The following is a 21,067-nucleotide window of genomic DNA, read 5'->3' as shown; positions in this document are numbered from 1 at the left end:
AGTAAATGTGTCTCTTGTCATGTTATCTATTATAGGTTGTCAAAAAGGCAGACATGATCAATAAAAATATGACTCATCAGGTACAAGCTGAGAGAGATGCCCTGGCACTGAGCAAAAGCCCTTTTGTTGTGCATCTCTATTACTCACTGCAGTCAGCAAGCAACATCTACTTGGTGAGTGAGCAGCTTCGTACTCTTGCCTCAGCAGTCACTGAACCCAGTGATCTAGAGCATAGTATTTGTGTTAAGCATACTTGCATATGAATTCCTACTTTGGTGCTTAATGATCTTGACCACCTTACATGTTGTTTTAATGAGAAAAAGAGCCAATTGGTTGTAGTTATACATATGAGGGGGTGGGGATCCATTTTTAAGGAATCTGACCATTAACTGTTAGTAGGTGGCAAATCCAGACTACAAGGTAGACTTGTTATTCTAGAGACTGATGAAGGATTAATGCTGCCATTTCTACGAGCCGTCTGAGGGCAGGCTTTCCTTTACTTCGAGGAGTTTGATCTTTTTTCCTGTTAACAGCCTTCAACTGATTGTTTGCGATCTGTTGGCATTTTGGAGAATAATGTGCTTTCTCAAAGCCTACTAATTTAAAGTAGACCTCATCTAAATACTTTAGGCAAATTATAAAAATGATAACTTGTTCTAAGAACTTGCCTGGTACCTGATGATTTATTCCATTCCAATCTTTAATAAACCTTCAAGTATATTTAGACTGGTGTTAAGTATGGTACAAAGATCTAATAAGATAGAAATTTTGGAAAAGAAGAAGGTTTTGTAGCATAGTGCTGAGCACTTTTTTACTGCACCAAGGTGAATTTACAAGGCAATTTTCTTTTTTTGTTTTTTGTTTTTTGTTTTTTGTTTTTTGTTTTTTGTTTTGTTTTGTTTTGTTTTGTTTTGTTGAGATAGGGTTTCTCTGTATAGCCCTGGCTGTCCAGGAACTCACTTTGTAGAGTGGCCTAGAACTCAGAAATCCGCCTGCCTCTGCCTCCCAAGTGCTGGGATTAAAGGCGTGCGCCACCATGCCCGACTTTCTTTTTATTTTTTAACAAGCCACAAGTTCAGATGAATGGCAAGTGGAATCATACAGTAAGCCTTGTCTGTTTTCTCTGAAGGCAGCAGACAACATAGAATCCTTTTGACAACATAGAATTCCAGTATTTGGTCATGAATTTGACCATTCCTTTGGTGATTATATTGTTAATGAAACTGTTTCAGGTCTTTGTCTGGTTCTGTTTTCTCTAGTCAGGTGAATTTCAGTACTAGGTGGTAATGAACTCTGATGCTGAAGATGACACCTGTTGATTCTAGGGAAGTAAGTTTGGTGTGAGGATGCAAGTTTGGGTATTCACCTCCAAAGCAAAGTTAAAAGCTGTGCAAGATGGCACAGATCTATAGTATCAGCACTTAGAAGGCAGAAGAAGGAAGATTGCAAGTTCTAGGCCAGCTGGAGCTATACAGAAGGCCCTACCGAGAGAGAGAGAGAGAGAGAGAGAGAGAGAGGAAGGTTGGGGGGGCACCTTCAAAAAACTCAAAATAGCACTCTGTTCTTTAGGGTGATTCACTATAGAAAATGAATATAAAATATAAGAGAAATTGATTTCCATCTTCTAAGCCAGTGTTTGCAGACCACTGTGACCCATGACCTAGCTAAGAAGAAGCTTTGTAATCCGTAATCCTTTTTTTTTTTTTTTTTAAAGCTTTGGGTTTAGTCCCGAGCACCAAATAAACTGGGTGTGGTAGTATACACATTTAATCCCAGCACTGAGGAGGTGGAGGCTAGAAGATTAGGAGTTACAGGTTATCCTCAGCTGCAAAAGAAGTTTGAGGCTACCCTGAAGACAGAAGACCTTGCTTTTAAAAATGCACTGGAGTGGGGGAAAATGTTAAAGACTACTGTTTGAAGTTGGGATAGCTCAGTGGATAAGAGTTCTTGCTGCATACCCATGAGGACCTGCAACCGTGATCATAAACACCCCGGTAGTACCAGTGTTATCAGGTCACAAAGACACAAGATTGCTGAAGCTTGCTTCTCACCAAGCTACCTCCAGATTCGGTGAGAGAGACCTCGTCACAGAATAAAGACAGTGATGGAATAGTATTCCTAACGTCCTCTGGCCCCTATGCACATACCACACAATACCAAGAAAAGACTTCTGATACATGGAAATTACAGTGAACTTGGAGTGTTAGTCAGGAGGTAAAGTCTGATTAGAACCTAGTCATATTCTTTTATGTCATCATTGTCTTTGGCAGTGTCAGAATGGCTGAGTGAAACAGTTGTACTAGAATCCCACAAAGATTAAAATTTATTATGTGGCTCTTCACAGAATAAAAGGTAATATCCTTGAATGCTATGTCCAAAGTTGAATGCTATGTCCAAAGAAGGTAGAAGTTGTTATCAGCCTGGACCAGACATCTCTAGGTTGTTAGCATCTTGCTCCAGGAATTAGAGAAACACAGAACTAGCCAAGTAACAAGTTTTATTCAAAGGCACAGTGAATGGGCAGTTGAGCAGGAATAGCAGACTGAGAAATCTGCTCCAAAGCCCTTCAGTGCTGCCTGGGTCTTCCAGGAGGAAGAGGAGTTGACTGAATGGGGAAGGACTTGGGGAGTTTTCTGTTTGATTGATAAGCTTGGGTAAACTGTGGTCCACTCTGCATGTCATTTCCTATGATGCATCTGATTTTAATTACATATATGCCCAGTTATGCATAGGCATACGGTCATAAATAGAGCCTTTCCCTTGACAGTTCATGTTTAGACAGTGCATGTCTAGTGCAGACTGAACAGGCCCACTACCTCTGCTTTCAGGATATGTTTCAAGATGTGTTTGACCACAGAGAGTTAATAAGGTCTGCTAGGGAGGATGGGTCAGGGTGACCCAACTGCTTTGTTTGGAGAGGGGATGTACTTGCAGCTGAATGCAGATGGGGCTGGAGCCAGACATGACCCCGGATCGGTAAGCTATCTCTCTGCTTGTCTGCCTCTGCTTAATCCTTTAATTCTTCTTGAGGTCTCCAAATGCTTTGACAGCACCCTATTCTGCATGTTTGTATGTAAAAACCATGACTGTGACTGGTTTAACTTCTTGGTATCCAGTAGCTTTCAGTCCCATTACAACAGTGAGTGGAAGATGTGTTTGTTTAACGTGGAGCTTTTTGTCTTTACTCTAGAATTACTATAATAATTAGACAGCTATAATATTTCTTTTGCTTGTTGTTTTTGGCTTACTCTTTATATGTGGTACTGGGGCCCAAACCTAAGGCTGTACACACGCAAGGGAAGAACCCTGCCACAGAGCTCTATCCCCAGTTCTATTTCACTCATTCTAGACAGTTAATAATAGACCGTGTCTTACCTATCACATCTAACTTCATTATTGGTTTAGATTCTTACATCTTGGTGCTATAAATGTGGTCCATAGACAAATAATGTCAACACTATCAAGGACTTTATTAGAGATCCAGAGGCCTGAAGATAGAGCTCAGTGGTAGTGTGCTTGTCTAATGTCCACTAGAGCCTGGGATCAGTCTCCAGGTTTTGGGGGATGGAGGGCAACTCAAAGATTTAGAGTCCTCTCTGAGTGTCTGCTGGTAGCCATCACTGAAAGGGGAACATCACTTTGATACTTCTACCCAGTATTCATAATGTGAAATCTTGAGGAAATAACCGAAAACCTCAAATTAAAAAGCTTCTTCCTGTAAATAAACCTGTTTTCTTCAACATTTTATTGTGAAAGATGCACATATACAAAACACTGGACATAGGCTCCAGATTAGAGAAATGGAGAAATGTAGCAAAGAACTTGTTTTGTGGTCTAGTATTTACTAGGACTAGGAGGGAAGCTATAAAAAACAATATTGAGATGGTCATAGAAATCTAAATATATACTACATATTAGAATCTTATTGCTCTGGACTTGCAGAAGGCTGCCTTATTCAGGCAATTCAGGTTAAGTTTAATGGCAAGTCAGGCGTCACAGGACAAGCCCACAGTCTCAGCACTTGAAAGACAGCAGAATACCCTGTCTTGAAACAAAACAAAAATTCAGGGTAACAGTGCATTAACTTTTATTATCAAATTAGTCAGCAAAAATAGAACACTAGCCAGGTGTGGTGTGTACCTGTGACTACAGAAATAAAAAAGCCAAGGCAAGAGGGACTGTGGGACCCAGGAGTTCAAGACTAGCCTGAACAGCATATTTACTACAGTGTAGACATTAATATGTGTCTTAGGGTTTGTAGTGCTGTTATAAAACACCATAACCAAAAGCAACTGGGGGAAGGAAGGGTTTGGGGGCTTACATGGCCTAAGTTACATATCCATTGAAGAAAGCTGGAACCTGGAGCTAGGAGCTGTTACAGAGGCCATGGAGGGGATCTGCTTACCTGCTTGCTCCTTGGGGCTTGCTCATCTTGCTTTCTTACAGAACCCAGGATCTCCAGCCCAGGGATGGCAGTACCTACAATGTGCTGGGCCCTCCCCCATCAATCACTAAGAAAATACCCTATAGGCTTATTGGGGCATTTTCTCAAATGAGGTTACCTCCTCTCAGATGACTCTAGCTTATATCAAGTTGACATAAAAACTAGCCAGGACAATTCATAATATTAACATTAAATATGTGAATGGAGAAGAAACCAGATCTGGCCCACGCTAAAAATTTGTGAACGGAAATGTTGGCAAGTGAGAAGTAATTCTAATAGTCTTAGAACTTTTGTGTAACTGACCAGTTTAATTTTTCACCAGAAAAATAGTAAGAAACCAGGATTAATGGTGCATGCCTATATGATCCCAGTAGTTGGAAAGATGGGGCAGAAAAAAAAATTTTTTTACCACTCAGGTGCATAAGTGATAACACAAATAAAAATAACTTTTATTGTGTAACTATTCTAAACAAAAATAAAACTAATGCCTACACACTATATATTTCAAAACTATTTTTAAATTCTCTTTTGATAGATAATGGAGTATCTTATTGGTGGAGATGTCAAGTCTCTCCTACATATATATGGTTATTTTGATGAAGAGATGGCTATAAAATATATTTCTGAAGTAGCATTGGCTTTAGACTACCTGCACAGACATGGAATCATCCATAGGTAAGACTGACTTTTCTATACATTGTTAAAGAGATTGTGTTTGAATCTTTCATATATGCAGAAAATCCTTGCTTACATACAAGACATGCCTAGTTTACTACAGCACAGTTGTAATATATACTTAGAGACTGTATTAGCTCTTATTTAACCTCCCTATGTTTTGTTAAATATTGCTTCGAACATAAACAACATTTTAATTAGAGATTATGAATATCTTTCCACTCCCATACCACATACAACAGTGACAGAGTGTGTGGTCCCACCTTTCATCAGATCAGAGAAAGGTTAAGTGGCTCTGCTCTATTAAAGCTTAAATCATGCCTTCCTTGAAAGAGGTGGACGTAAATTTGCACTGGCAGAAGGATGAGATATCCAAAAATAATGCCAAACAAAATCTAGTATTGAACCACACAAATTTTTATAGATTCCAATATGTAACAGATATTTCTGAGAGCTGTTTTCTCTAAGTTTATTTTAAAAGAAATAACTACAGTTGTCTCTTGTAATTCCTCCCACTTTACATGGTATTTTAACATCAAAATTACTTTTCTCAGTATCTGTTTGGGTTTTTTTGTGTTTTTATATTCAGGGATTTGAAACCGGACAATATGCTTATTTCCAATGAGGGTCATATTAAACTGACAGATTTTGGCCTTTCCAAAGTTACTTTGAATAGAGGTAAGAATGATAGCAGGTAAGTGCCCTTTTAAAAACCCAACAAACTTTGAGACTCTTTCATTATTTTTTTTTTACTATACTTGATAAAATGTGATGGCTGTTTGTTCTGAGATAGGCTAAAAATGAGTATGTAATGTTGGTTTTGTCCCATTAAAAAGAGACTTGGGGTATGTTAGCATGATGTTTGCTTAAAATGATCCAATTCTAGGACAAAAAAAAAAGAGGAGGAGAAAGAGGAAACAAACAAGTAAAAGATCGTTCTTGGATAGTCAAAGGTCCTTAAAATTCCTTAGATATTTAAAAATGGAACTGCCAGCCACTGTTCTCTTCATCAGTGCTGAGTCAGGATAGATATTTAAGCATGAACTGACTAAACTACAATATAATCCAGAGCTGATTCCTAAAACTTATGCAGATACATCTTGCCACCACCAAGACCTTGATAGATACAATTTATTCCTGTATGTATGGAAATAAGTTCATTTCTGAGTAGAAATTTTTAAAATGCTAGCATAAAAAACAACAAAGTAACATCTCACACTATTAATACCACAAAGGAAACTGCCCCATAAACAAAACTACCAAGAAAGAAAGAAAGAGAGAGAGAGAGAGAGAGAGAGAGAGAGAGAGAGAGAGAGAGAGAGAGAGAGAAAGGGCAGTTTTTCTAAAGAGATTTTATATTGGCTTAATGCTGTCAAGAGAAATTTTGTGTATTTAAGAAGACAAAATATTTTAATTCTCTCTGATTTTATATGAGCTTTTGGGGGGAAGAAGGTAGAGTAACACAGGGTTCTTGGTTGTCCTCAAACTTATTATGTAGCCGAAAATATCTGTGAGCTCTTGCCTCCACCTGCCAAGTGCTGGGATTATAAAAGGAGATCCCTGACTGTATCTGGTTTTGTTTTCTAAATACTAGAGACTGAACTCAAGGCCTCTTGTATGCTAAGCAAGCATCCTGACTAAGCTACATTCCTAGTCTGTCGATCTTGTGTTTTAAGATTTATTTAGGCACTGTGTCTAGAGAACAAAGTGTAAGTGAATAAAGTGATTTGCAGTACCATTGTATAATGAATTGAAGCAAGACTTAAGTTCAATCATAGAAATGTGGCAAGATGATAAATTACCAATTTGGAAGGAGAGCTGATTCCGCAGTATACAAGAGGAACTAGTGAAATGGCTCAGCAGTTAAAAGCATTTGCTGCACATGCAGAGAACCAGAGTTCAGTTCCAAGCACTGACTTCCAGGGGCTTGCAACTGCCTATAATCCTGCTCCAGGGGATCTGATGCTCTCTGCTGGCCTCCACAGGCACACACATGCATTTTTGAGCTCTCTCACACACATACACACACCCACACACACACACACACACACACACACACGTATACTTAAATACATTTTTTTTTAAAGAAGTATAGATGAAGAAGAGAGGGGCCATTGGGAAGAGGTGAGGAGATGCTAGGGGACAGGAAGGAATGAGAACAAGGTATAACACACAATGTATAAAGATGCTGTTGATGAAATCAAGTCCTTTGTGTACTAACTTAGAGGCTTAAAAAAAAACAAACGGAAAGAAAGCTGGAGAAGAGAATGCTACACTACCTGGAGTAGTGTGCTTGCTTAGCATATCCAGGGCCCTAGATCTGCATTTCACCAACACAGATACAGACACCAAAAGGGTTGTATGAAAAGGCAGACTTTTTTGTTTTGGATTTTGGATTATTTATTTATTATTGTGTCTATGTGCATAATAGGAAGGCATACATGGCATGTGTAGAGGTCAGAGGACAGCTTTGTGGAATAAGTTCTACCTTTACATGGATTCCAGGGTTCAAACTCAGGTCACCAGACTTGGGGAATAAATGTATTCACCCACTAAGCCACTTCACTAGCCCTTGTTTTTGGACTTTTCACACATATTCTTGTTCTATAGCCCTGGCTAGCCTAAAATTCATTATATAGACCAGGCTGGCCTTGAATTTGTGTCTTCCTGTCTCTCTAGCCTCTGTATCTGAGCACAGGTATACAGGAATGTGCTGTCACACCCAGCTTTTTCAAAAGGTTTGTTTAATATATGAAGAATAATGTAAAATTGGAACTAAAAATTGTAAGCTCTAATTGTTTGAAAATACAAGTCTACAATTATTCCTAAATTAGGTAAAAGTCTTACCTAAACTGATATGAAAGTATTTATAGTCATCCTAATCCCACTTCATATGATTTTTTTACATCTCTTGATTCAGAGATAATTGTGCAGTCTATATGAGGTTCCATTAGGGATGTTCTATAATATATAATAGGTTCACTATGTTAGCTTTCTTATAATGTAAACAACAAACCCAGCTCCTAATCAGTTATTGCAAAAATGGATAAGAATGACATTGGTATGTTTAAGTCATTTTTTGTCATAAAGTAAGGCAGGCCTACAATATATAAGATTATTATTCCTTTTTTTTTTAACTGTTTCATCAGTGTGAGACAAATTAAATTGGTATGTTTTTTTGGTTTTTTTGTTTGTTTGTTTGTTTGTTTTGAGACAGGGTTTCTCTATATAGCTCTGGCTGTCCTGGAAATCACTGTGTAGACCAGGCTGGCCTCCAACTCAGAAATCCGACTGTCTCTGCCTTCCTAGTGCTGGGATTAAAGGCGTGCGCCACCATGCCCGGCTGAAATTGATATGTTAAGACTTGAAGTATAATGCTTTTGTTCTAAGACAGGTCCTTCCTTGGACCTTAAACTCATAGCAATTCAGCCTTCCAAGAGCTGGGGTTTCAGGTTGAATACATTTCTTAAAGACTTACATCAAATAAAGCAGACTTTTACTTTTCATCTAAGTAAAATAATAAAGTATTAATTCAGCGTTGAGTTATTTTAAAGTAGTATCTTAGTCACTGTTACAGTGCTATGAGAGACTCAAAGCAACTCTTATAAAAGCAGGCATCTAACTGAGGACTTGCTTGCAGTTTCAGGGGACTGATCCATTATCACCCTAGCAGAGAGCCTGGCTGCATGCAAGCAGTACTAGAACAGTAACTGAGAGCTTTACATCCTGCTCCGCAGAGTGAAAACCTCAACACTCACCCCACAGTGACACACTTCCTCCAACAAACAAGGCCACTCTTCCTGATCCTTCTAATCCTTTCAAACAGTTCCCTCCCTGGTCACTAAGCATTCAAATATATTGAAACATGCTAATAAAATAGATTAATTTCTCTCTTGACCTAAGCTTAACGTATTAGATGATATAAAGGGCCCATAGTTGAATTAACTTACTTCCTTTTTTTTCTCAGTACTTTATAACAAAAATTATCTTGCCTAATTTCAGCGCTTATAATTTTTAAGTCTAGCAGGTACCAGTGAATTTTCACACATATTTATAATGTATTTTAGTGGTACTCACACACATACTTCACCCTGTCACCCCACGCCCATTGATCCCCTTCCTCTTCCCAATCAGTCCTTCTGTTGCTTTCAGATCTTTTTGTGTTTTCTGAAATGCCCAGTTAGTTATAGTATGGTCATTTACTAGAGTGTGTGCCCTTAACAGTGGCTACTCAGAGAAAGAACTCTCTCTTCTCCAGAAACCATTAACTACATATAGATCCTCAGAAAAGAGAAAACGTGTTAATACCTCCTCTCCCCACAGCATCATATTGGTGGGCCTAATCTTATGTAGGTATTGGTCAGGTGATCACAGTTGGCTTAAATTTAAGAATACTGTAGTCATTCCTGCAAGTCAGAATTCCACACCAGTCTCACCCAGCTTGCCAGCTGAGCATTCAGCAGTCACTTGTTCTTATCATTTGGATTGGATATGAGCATCTGTACTTACTGAGTGCACTACAAAAGTACACTGCTCTAGCCAGAACCAACAGCAACAGTGATCTGTGGCTATAAACATAATTATTTTGAAGGTAATTTGATGAGTACATCATATCCATTTGTCAAAATAAGAACAGTAGGGACCTCCCCCTCCTGAGCACCTAATACATCCCCAGCCATGAACTTTTGACTGAGTTTAGAGTTTCAGGCGATTCGTTCCCTCAGAGCAGGACTTAAATCCACTGAGAGCCTAGTGGTAAGTCACCTGCATAACACACTTAGCACTACTGCACCAATGGGCATGTCTGCCTCTAGTCTAGCAGCAGTAAGCATCTGCAACTTGATAAAACTGTTACTGACCATCCCCAAGCCCTCCCTGGCAGTCCTTAGCACCCTCTGGTACTATGATGACTAGCCAGCAATGAGGAAACTCCTAGCTCTTTTACATGGTAGCGTCTCTATATCTTACAATGAGAGAGTGTGGGTTGTGAGATTGTAAGCCATACAATATCATTTTGGTGAATAGACAACAGCAGTGGCAATTGCTTGTACTGAAATAGCTGATAATTAGTGAGCAAATGTTTCTTGAAAAACTGATAGCATTCTGGGTTATTTCACTGTATTCAACCTTTCTACAAGGCTGTTCAAGAAAACTTTTTTTTTCCAGTCCAGAGACTTAAACCCTGGGCCTTATGCATACTGTGCTAGGCAAGACATTCCACCATTGAGCTGTATCTCTAACTCTCAAAAATTTAATGATTTCAATTAGTTAATTAATTATAAATGTTGCCTCTGCATATATGTATCCTATACCAGCCAGTTCTGTGGGTACAGTTTCTAACATAAAAAGACAAAGTTCAGAACATGTGATTATTTATATATTCAATGATAAACAAAGGTTTTAAATATACTCACATATTTTCCTTTGCATGTATAGACATCAATATGATGGATATTCTCACAACACCATCAATGTCTAAACCTAAGCAAGATTATTCAAGAACTCCAGGACAAGTCTTATCTCTCATCAGTTCTTTGGGATTTGTAAGTACTTCATAAGGAAACTCATAAGCTACCTTTACATGATCATCACTTCACATTTTAAAGTCTGCTTTAAAATAAAAATAGGATGGATGTAAGTACCGAGCCTGAGATGGGATTACCTTTGGCAGTTTTTTTATTCAGGTGGTAGAACATCTATCTGCTGTATCCATCTGATAGATATAATTCAGATGCTGTATCCATCTGAAGATGAAGCTCTTAGTACTTGTGTTTAATTTTTGCTTTTAGTATTTTTTTCTTTTTAAAATGTTTTTATCACATGTAGGTGTAGTGTGTGCACCACGGTGCACAAGTGGAAGCTGAGGACACTTGAACGAGTCAGTTCTCCTTCCAGCACATGGAGAACTGGGATTGAAGTCATGCCATTAGGTAGCAAGTGCCTTCACCTTGACCATCTCATTGACCTCAGTTTTGCTTTTTAATAGTTCACACCAGTTGGAGAAAAAGATCAAGACTCTGCAAACATGTTTTCAGCCCCTAAGTCTGCTGCACAACTTTCTCGAGGATTCATTTGTCCTATGTCTGTAGATCAGAAGGAGCCGACTTCTTATTCGAGCAAACTGCTAAAATCATGTGAGTATAAAAGGGTATTTTATTCTACCAAGTGTGTGCTTTAAAGAACAAAAATATCTCAAAACTTTACATTTCTTTTTTTTTTATAAGATTTATTCATTGTTATATGTAAGTACACTGCAGCTGTCTTCAGACACACCAGAAGAGGGTATCAGATCTCATTACAGATGGTTGTGAGCCACCATGTGGTTGCTTGGATTTGAACTCAGGACCTTCAGAAGAGGAGTCAGTGCTCTTAACCACTGAGCCATCTCTCTAGCCAAAACTTTATATTTCTAATAGCAATTTAATAACTTTAGACAGTCTGTAGCACTCCTATATTTTATAACATATACGCCATTTCTGACAAACACAGTAGATTTTATAAGTTCATAGAATAAACTGTCCTGCTAACAATCATATTCAATTACCTAAATGATTGTTGGGTGAATTTCACTATGCTTGGGTCTATGGAAATTTTATATGAAGAGAATAAAGTAACTGCAGTGTTGTATGCCTTTGTAAACTTATTTTTTAAAGTTTTGAGGTAGTTTAAAAACTCAAAATGAAGGCTGCGTTTTCTTGTTATTCGTTGTGTTGGGCATTGGATTTTGGTTTCGGTTTGGGGCTTTTGTTTGTTTATTTTGATTTGTTAGTGTTTTTTTAACAAGTTCTCAATATGTTATCCAGGCTGATGTTGAACTATTAGCTCAGATTAGCCTTTAAATTTCAATCCTCTTGCCTCAGCCTCCTGAGTACTAAAATTACAGATCTGTGTCATGACAACTAGTTTCCAAGTAAACGTATCTTTGCATTTGAAAATGGATGCTGAGTATGGTGGCACACACCTTTAATCCCAGCAACCAGAGGCAGTTAGGTCTCTAGTTCAAGACCTACCAATCCACCTAGAGGATTTGTATATGAAAAATTAAATTACATTAGATGAGCTTTGAAATGAAATTTCCTTCCTAGTTGTAAAACGTAATGCTTACTATATTACAAAGATCTAAATTTCCAGAGTTTAATGTCATGTTCATCCCTTTTGGAAAAGAAAAAAGATATGTGAATTTTACCTCTCTATTGCTATAATAAAATTACATGACCAAGGCAACTTAACAAAAGAAAGCGTTTAAGAATTTAATTGGGCTTCTAGCTCCAGATGTTAGAGGTCATGATGGTAGATCTAGGACACAGAAGTAGGTGGTTTGAGCAACAGCTGAGAGCTCACATCTTGAGCCACAAGCAGGAGGCCAAGAGCACACTGGGAATGTCTTCTTTAACCTCAGGCCTGTACCCATGACAAACCTCCTCTTATAAGGCTACAACTAATCCTTCCCAAACAGTTCTACCAACTGGGGACCAATCAGTCAAACATGTGCCTTCGCAGGCCATTCTCATTCAAGCCATCACAGTGTGTATCCTCACCTTATTCAGTAAAGCATAACTGTCTTGGGTCTAATGGAAAGTGCAGTGAGGGCATTTATTCAGTCTACAAAACCACTTGAGAAAGCTAGCATGGTGGTGCACTGTTGTAATTTCAAAGCTAAAGATAGGGACAGGGATCCCTTGGACTGCCAGCCAGCTCTAGACCAGTAAGAGACCTTATCTCAAAAAACAAAGTGGGGGATAGAGAGATGGCTCAGCAGTTAAGGGCACTGGCTGCTTTTCCAGAGAACCTGTGTACAATTCCCAGTGCCTATGTGGCAACTCACAACTGTCTACAGCTCCAGTTCCAGGGATCTAACACATACTCTGGCCTCCATAGGTATTAGGCATGCACATGGTGCAGACATGCATGCAAGCAAAACACTTCAAAATTACATATGCATATAAAACTTTAAAACCTATTTTAAATACCTATTTTTTTAAAAAGAAGATGATGCATGGTGCATGGGATACTCTGCTCCATACTGATCTCTGGCCTCCGGCTCCAGTGCACACACACAGAAACAAAGCTAAGAAGCAACCATTTTCCTAGCCATTCATGTAGAATAAAGAAGCATGTTAGCCAAGCGTGGTAGCACACGCCTTTAATCCCAGCACTCGGGAGGCAGAGGCAGGCGGATTTCTGAGCTCCAGGACAGCCAGGCTATACAGAGAAACCCTGTCTCGGAAAAACAAACAAAAAAGAAGGAGGAAAAGGGGAAGAAGGAAGGAAGAAGAAGAAAGAAGAAGGAAGGAAGAAGCAGCAGCAGCAGCAGCATGTGTACTCTAGGTGCTGCCTTATTGCAGTGGCTCATTGGTAGTCAGTTTTGTGTCATGTGACTTATCAGATCATAGTAACAAAATCTCTTATAGAGAGGCATGGGTATAAAGTTTACTGTTAGAATGTTTGCTAAACACACACATACACACACACATAGTCATGGGTTCAATCCTGAGCACTAGGGGAAAAAAAAGCAAATACCTGTGTCTTTCTGTAATTAGCACACCAATAAGCATTATAAATTTCAACATCTCCAGTACTGCTACAGCATTAATTAAACAAAAATTTAGCTAGATAAATTTAATAACATTTTAACCTTACAGCATTTCTTAATAATGCATACCAGTAAATGGTCTATAATTGATAACTCTAAAACAAATCATATATAGCTCAAAATCAATTTCCTTCTAACTAGATTTTAATGTCCTTATCCTGGTTTTTATTTTACAAATGTAAAGTGATTTGGTTTAATTATGACCTTCAAAGTACTGCCTACATTTGAAATAATTTCTGAATCTAAACATGATAAAAATCATAGCAGATATACCAGTATCCTTGTGGACTAGGTAATGTTCACAAAGAGTAGACATAATATGTAATTATATAGTACAGTTACCTGGAAAGAGTCAAGTCCCATAAACTGTGAAAATAAACTAGTATTTTTTTTTTTCCCCTACAGGTTTTGAAACCCTTTCATCCAATCCAGAAATACCTGTGAAATGTCTGACTTCTAATCTACTCCAGTGTAGGAAAAGACTGGGTACCTCAAGTACTAGTAGCCAGTCTCATACCTTCGTATCCAGTGTGGAGTCAGAATGCCACAGCAATCCCAAATGGGAAAGAGACTGCCAGGTTAGGAGGAAGTATACATCTCTAAAGCTAATATACACACGAAACCAATGATACCAACACCAGACCTTTCCATAAGAAACTTGTAAAGAAATGACATTGGTACATGGGTACAGTTGAGGTATTATAAAAAAAACTCTTCATTTTTCTGGGTATTGTGTCAAATTCTTATAAAAGCTTCATTTCATCCTCATTTAGTTGTGATACTGGTCTTACTTAATGTATGATGAGTGGCTAATTGTAGTAAACCAACAGAAAATGTTTGACCTCCAGGCACTTTTTCATTTCCTTCTGTGATAAAGACATTAGATAATTGGGAGTTTGCTGTTTGTTTCCAGACAGAATTTTAAAACTTATGATATCTCTTTCTATACTGTTTACTATGAATTTCTCATTTAATGGAATGGAAACTTCAGATATAACTTTTAGGACATAAAATTAATAGGAATGTTTCCTTAAAAGTGTTTATTAAGAACAGCTGTTAGCCAAATGAATGGATGTTCTTTAAATTATCTTACTTAAGCCAGGCTGTGGTGGTTCATGTCTTTAAATCCTTCACTTAGGAGGCCGAGGCTGGCGGGTCTTTGGGTTCCAGAACAGCCAAGGCTATACAGAATAACCCTGCCTTGAAACAGCCCCCCAAATAGTATCTTATTTAATTTATATATTGTTTTTCTTTTTCTTTTCTTTTTTTTTCATTTTGGTTTTTCGAGACAGGGTTTCTCTGTGTAGCCCTGGCTGTGATGGAACTCACTCTGTAGACCAGGCTGGCCTCGAGCTCAGAAATCCGCCTGCCTCTGCCTCCCAGGTGCCGGGATTAAAGGCGTGTGCCACCACTGCCTGGCTGTTTTGTTTTTTCTATAGTTATTAATGCTAATAAATAGAAAAGGTCATAGAAACTTAAATGTAATACTATACTAAGTTCTCCATAGAAGGTTAAGATCAAAATAACTCATTTGATAAAGTAATTTGTGATATTTGCTTCTTATTCTCAGAAATCTGACTTTTCTTATTATTGTTGGACATTTGTATTTTTCGGGTAGTCAAACATAGATAAAACAAGACATTTGTATCTTTTTCCTTTTAGACTTTGCTGTAGATAGTATGTGCTGTACAATAACCAAATTCTTCTAGAACTCTTATTTCATCTCCTTCATATTACAAAGATAATACTGTGCGCTCTGTCAATCTATGTATAGCTCCACTTCTTCCTCCCACTCAATGCTACACTGAGGAAGCATGACTGAGAGGACAGCAGACTAGAGCATAGGAAAGCTAAGATCATACAAGTGACAGTGGACCGGGAGGGACTCTGATAACAAACACTATTGTGACCCCAAGGCTCATCAGTGTCTACCAGAAACACTAGTGAATTATAATTCCGAAATCTTCTTTTTGCTTAAAACTAAGTGTTCCTCACTACCAAGTAAGTTAATGATAGTCAATAAAGTTTGATGAAGATACATTAAAAATAGATGTCATTAAGGCTGGGGTTGTATCTTTTGGGGGTAGTGCTTGTTTTGCATGATCCTAAATTCAGTCTCCAACAACGCCAGGAAAACAAAAAGGCAGTATTGACACTGCAGAAGATTCATGGTACGAAAGTATTCTTTTTTTTTTTTTTTTTAAGATTGATTGATTTATTTAGTGTATATGAGCACACTGTAGCTGTTCAGATGGTTGTGAGCCTTCATGTTGTTGTTGGGAATTGAATTTAGGATCTCTCCTCGCTCGCTCAGTCCCTGCTCACTCCAGCCCAAAGATTTATTTATTATTATAAATAGGTACACTGTTGCTGTCTTCAGACACACCAGAAGAGGGCATCAGATCTCATTACGGGTGGTTGTGAGCCACCATGTGGTTGCTGGGATTTGAATGCAGGACCTTCAGAAGAGCACTCACCAGCCCTATAAAAGTATTCTTATAAAATCTATAGGGTTAGAGAGATGGTTCAGCAGTTAAGAGCACTGGCTACTCTTATACAACATATACAATATATTGTATATGCAATATATACAAAATTCTAAAACAAGTACCTTCAGATTTTTTCCAATTCAGTCTTCAAAAGAAGCATTTTGCAAGTCTGGTGTTGGTACAGTGCTGGCCTAGCACGCACAGTATTCTGGGATCCGTCTCCAGCATCATAAAACTTGGGCTTAGTGGCCCATACTGTAATTCCATCAGAGTTCAAGGTCATCCTTGCTATGTGTTTAATTTATGTCAAGCCTGAGATACGTGAGACTATCTCATAAAAAAGAAAAGGAAAGTTGTGGGAGGCTGTGACGGGGTGCGGGGGGGAAATGAGTGGGATGTAAAGTGAATAAGTAAAATAATAATTTTAAGAAAGAAAAGGAAGAAAAGCACTTTGTTTTTGATCCAGTGTCAATTGATCTTTTTGATAATTACTTTTTTTTTTTTTTTTTTTGGTTTTTCGAGACAGGGTTTCTCTTTATAGCCCTGGCTGTCCTGGAACTCACTCTGTAGACCAGGCTGGCCTCGAACTCAGAAATCCGCCTGCCTCTGCCTCCCAAGTGCTGGGATTAAAGGCGTGCGCCACCACGCCCGGCTGATAATTACTTTTTTATTAAATTATTTGTTTTTGTTATTGTCATACTACCCCTGAGTTATATCCACAGCCCCAACAATGGATTTCAATTCATATGTCTTTCTGGTTTTATTTTATTGTTTATATAGTGACACATGTTTACAATAGCTAACTTTCAGTCAGTAATGTTTCAGTTAGTAGATTTTAGGCTCTTACATTTTGCCATTTTAAACAGAATCACCATGTCCCTATTGCAAAATAGATTATATTTATAATATAAGCCTACCCCAAAATTTGAATGAATATATTCTGTTAATTTTTTTTGTTTAATATCATGTAGCATGTTATCAAAATAAGTATTGGGACATAATTTATTTAAATTGTAGGCAATGTTACATTTGGAACAGTGTGATTATAAGCAATGTAGTATATAGTAAGCTTATACTATAATTACTTTTAATTCTTCTGTTTAATCTAAAAACTAGAAAAGGCAACATACTACTTCACTGGGTTACTTATCACATGTAGGCATTCATAGGTTAGAAGCTTGAAAAGATCTAAGGTTTGTAACTGAAAGTAGCATTTACCTCCTCTTAGAGTACCGAATCATCAGGCTGTGCAATGAGCTGGAATGCAGTTGAAATGCTGTATGCAAAATCTACAAGTGCCATCAAGACAAAAACAGAACTGGAATTAGCACTTTCTCCCATTCATGACAGCAGTGCCATTCCTGCTGCTGGAAGCAACCAGGTGACCCTCCCTAGAAAATGCTTCAGGGAAATCTCTTGGGAAGCAAGGGACCCAGATAATGAGAACATGACCATTGACAAGGGACAGTCTGGTTTCTGTCAGTCCAGTCAGAGGTCTGTAAATTCTAGTGCTACATCTGAAGAACACCTTGGTAAAAGAAATTATAAAAGAAATTTCCACTTGGTTGACTCCAGTCCTTGTCAGGAAATTATGCAAAGTAAAAAAAACTGTACAGAGTATGAGGCCAATAAGGAAAGGCAAGGCTGCCGTGCAAATCAAAGTACAGGCTTGACAACCGAAGTCCAGAACCTGAAGCTATCAGGGTGTGAAAGTCAGCAACTTGACTATGCCAATAAGGAGAACATTGTCACCTATTTAACTGACAGACAAACCCCAGAAAAACTGCATATACCAACGATAGCAAAGAACCTTATGTCTGAACTAGATGAAGACTGTGAGCTGAGCAGTAAAAAGGACTGCCTCAGTTCTAATTCTGTATGTTCTGATGAGGATAGAGCTCTTAAAACTACCTGTGTGGATTCGGATTCATCTTTTCCTGGAGTGTCTATGATGGAGAGTTCACTGGAAATTCAGGCCTTAGAACCAGATAAAAGCATCAGAGACTACTCTTTTGAAGAACCAAACACTGAAGATCTATTTGTGTTACCAAAATGCCAAGAAAATTCCTTGCCACAAGATGACTGCCATGCTTGTATCCAAGACAGTAGCCAAGTGTCAGCTCATCCCTCAAAGGCGCCCAAAGCATTGACCTCTAAAATCAACGTCGTGGCTTTTCGAAGTTTTAACAGTCATATTAACGCATCTACTAATTCGGAACCATCCAAAATCAGCATAACTTCTTTAGATGCTATGGACATTTCCTGTGATTACAGTGGTTCATACCCCATGGCTGTGAGCCCTACTGAGAAAGGAAGGCACTACACGTCACATCAGGTACATTCCAGTTTATTCCAGTTTATTCTTACAGTATTAAAGTAGTAACCTGCTAAGACACGTGCTTGCCTCTCAGTTAGGTTATATGGCGTTAGTTATACAGTTTGATTCTCCTATAAATTGTTGAAATGTTTTCATGCATGAAAGTGAAGCTGATAGTAACGTTTATTCTTCTTAATAGTTGTATAACTATGCTTTTCAAAGAAAATACATATTTCAATGATCTCAATGAACTTTGATATGAAATTGAAGTTTAACCATCTGTAAAGGGATCCTGTATTCATATAAATAAAATAAGTAAATCTTTTTTTAAAAAAATGGTTGGTGTTAAGCAACAGTTACATTAAAACCTTTAAGGACTGCTTAGTACAAGAGATGAACAGATACTTGGTTCAATCATTTTGTCAGCCATACCTTTTCTTATTTTTATCAATCTAGGCTGTCAAGGTACTTTTCTTAGGTGGAATATCCTTATAAACCTTTAATCCAAATTCTTCAGAGGCTAAAGCAAGATCATGGTTTGAGGTCAGTGTGAGCTATATAGTAAAACTACCTCAAAAGAATTTTTTTTTCTTTCCAGTCATATCTGAAACAATTGACATTATTAGAGCTATTGAGTTTGATTACATAAGAACCTTTTTATAATTATAACTAGCCTGAGGCTGCTCTTAAATCCTTAACCAAGGATTTGAATGCATGTTCCAATGTTCCATACTTAAGGAATGTTTGTGGTTACTACTTCAATGCTTTTGTTCATATGAAAGAAATTAACATAATTGTTGTCTCTGGAACTCTTAAATTAACAGACTCCAAATCAGGTCAAGTTGGGAACATCATACAGAACTCCAAAGAGTGTGAGAAGAGGGGCAGCCCCAGTAGATGACGGGCGAATTCTAGGGACTCCAGATTACCTGGCACCTGAGCTCTTACTGGGTACAGCCCATGGTAAGATATACATTATGTGTCTTGGCTTTCATGCTTTCATCAGTGACTACATTACCCTTTTATATGAAATTTCTTTGATCTGTATTCAAATCCTAGAGACTACTCTTCTCATAAGTTGTCTTCTACCATCCATACTGTGGGCATGTGGGGTTGTTTATTTTTGCTGTTTGAGACCACATTTTTTTATAGGCCTGGCTTTGATACTTAAAAGGAGAACATGGTACCTCTTCATCATGTGTAGCATTTACAGTGGGAAAAGGAAAAAGGAAACAACTCGGGGCTGTAGAGATAGCCAGCCCAGTTAGTAAAAATGACTCATGAAATGGGAGGGTGGGAGTGGCATGCTGGCCAATGCCTATAATCTTAGCAGTGAGGAGACAAAGACAGGAGCATCCTGGGGCCCAGCTGGCCTGCCAGTCTTGGCAAATCAGTGAGTTCTAGGTTTAGTCAAGAGACTTTGTTTCAGAAAGTTAGGCAGAGACTGATAGTGAAAGATGCTCCACATGAACTTTTTGGCCTCTACATGTGTGCACACACCCACTCGTGTATATGTACATACACAAATATGCATATATGACAACATATACACATTTAAAAAAAATATTCTCTGGGTATAGGGAAATAAACACTGAAAAGCATGTAGCCGTTTCTCTTGAGTTCATTTACTTTGTGAGGCTGAAGATAAAAACTAAAGCCTTAAATGCACTCTGGGCAAGTGTTCTACCACTGAGCCACATCTGCACATCCAATGGGGAGTTTTTTGGAGGTTTTTTGGTTGTTTTTGCCTTCTTTGATTCAGTCTCACTGATCCAGAGAAGCTCTGCCCTCAGTCTGGACTAAAGTGACTTTAAAGTTAGCCCCAAATTTCTGTTCACTCTTCAAAATTTAGCCTCATTTTCTAGTCACAGCAATGTAAAAAGCAACTAATGCAGCTATGAGTTATTAAATTTAACAGTTTATTTATACTTTGGATTTATGTAATGTAAACTGCAACATAAGCACAGCCAAATATTCTAAATCCCAGGTACCATGCAGTCTGGGGGTTGTACAAGCACCACCATAATATTAAGACATTCCATCAGCCTTACATCATGTATCTATTAGTAGTCACCACCTACTTTCTCCTGCTCTCTCACCCGACCTCAGCTCCAATCAGACACTACTTCAATAGAGTCATTATAGCAACAACAATACAAATCACCCTTATTTATCCTTATCAAAATGGTCAATCTAGAAATGAACCAATCTTTAGGATGGTACATTAGAATAAAATAATACTTTACCTATCTTGTTTTTCTTCCTTTCTCTTTCAAAAAAAAATTTTTCTCCCTACATTCTGAAGTGAACCATATTCATCTGCCAGGTTGATATCAAAATACTACAAAGTAAGTGGCTCAAAATGGCAGCAAAATGTATGTTTCACAGATCTAAAAGTTTGAAGTCTAGAGTAGAGACTTAAAATCTGTAGAAAAAGCAAGCCTTCCATGATCTACAAGCTTGTAATAGTTTCCTGGCCATCTTTGACACTATTTCTGTCTCTTTATATGTGGTGTTTTCCCTGTATCTCTGGCTTATTTTGATATGTC

The 21,067-nt window shown here is 38.1% G+C and overlaps 1 protein-coding gene across 3 annotated transcripts in view; it reads left to right on the top strand.

Annotated features, from left to right (window-relative positions):
• Mastl (microtubule associated serine/threonine kinase-like) overlaps window positions 1-21,067 on the top strand; it is a 39,486-nt gene that overhangs the window by 4,864 nt on the left and 13,555 nt on the right. Inside the window, exons 2-10 of one of the 3 annotated variants that reach the window (XM_030251977.1) lie at window positions 36-173; window positions 2,829-2,976; window positions 4,980-5,119; window positions 5,709-5,797; window positions 10,556-10,662; window positions 11,106-11,253; window positions 14,118-14,290; window positions 17,430-18,536; window positions 19,343-19,481. In XM_030251977.1, the coding sequence (XP_030107837.1) occupies window positions 2,884-2,976; window positions 4,980-5,119; window positions 5,709-5,797; window positions 10,556-10,662; window positions 11,106-11,253; window positions 14,118-14,290; window positions 17,430-18,536; window positions 19,343-19,481 (1,996 nt within the window). In that variant the 5' untranslated portion in view covers window positions 36-173; window positions 2,829-2,883. Of the gene's footprint in view, window positions 1-35; window positions 174-2,828; window positions 2,977-4,979; window positions 5,120-5,708; window positions 5,814-10,555; window positions 10,663-11,105; window positions 11,254-14,117; window positions 14,291-17,429; window positions 18,537-19,342; window positions 19,482-21,067 lie in introns of those variants that run through there. The other 2 variants (NM_025979.4, XM_017319214.1) reach the window with 2 other exon arrangements.

The sequence above is a fragment of the Mus musculus genome, chromosome 2 (genome assembly GCF_000001635.26).
Source record: "Mus musculus strain C57BL/6J chromosome 2, GRCm38.p6 C57BL/6J".
In the NCBI taxonomy this organism is placed as follows: Eukaryota; Metazoa; Chordata; class Mammalia; order Rodentia; family Muridae; genus Mus; species Mus musculus.
The sequence above is the reverse complement of the archived record's forward strand: the minus strand, read 5'-3'. Positions and strand labels throughout refer to the sequence as shown.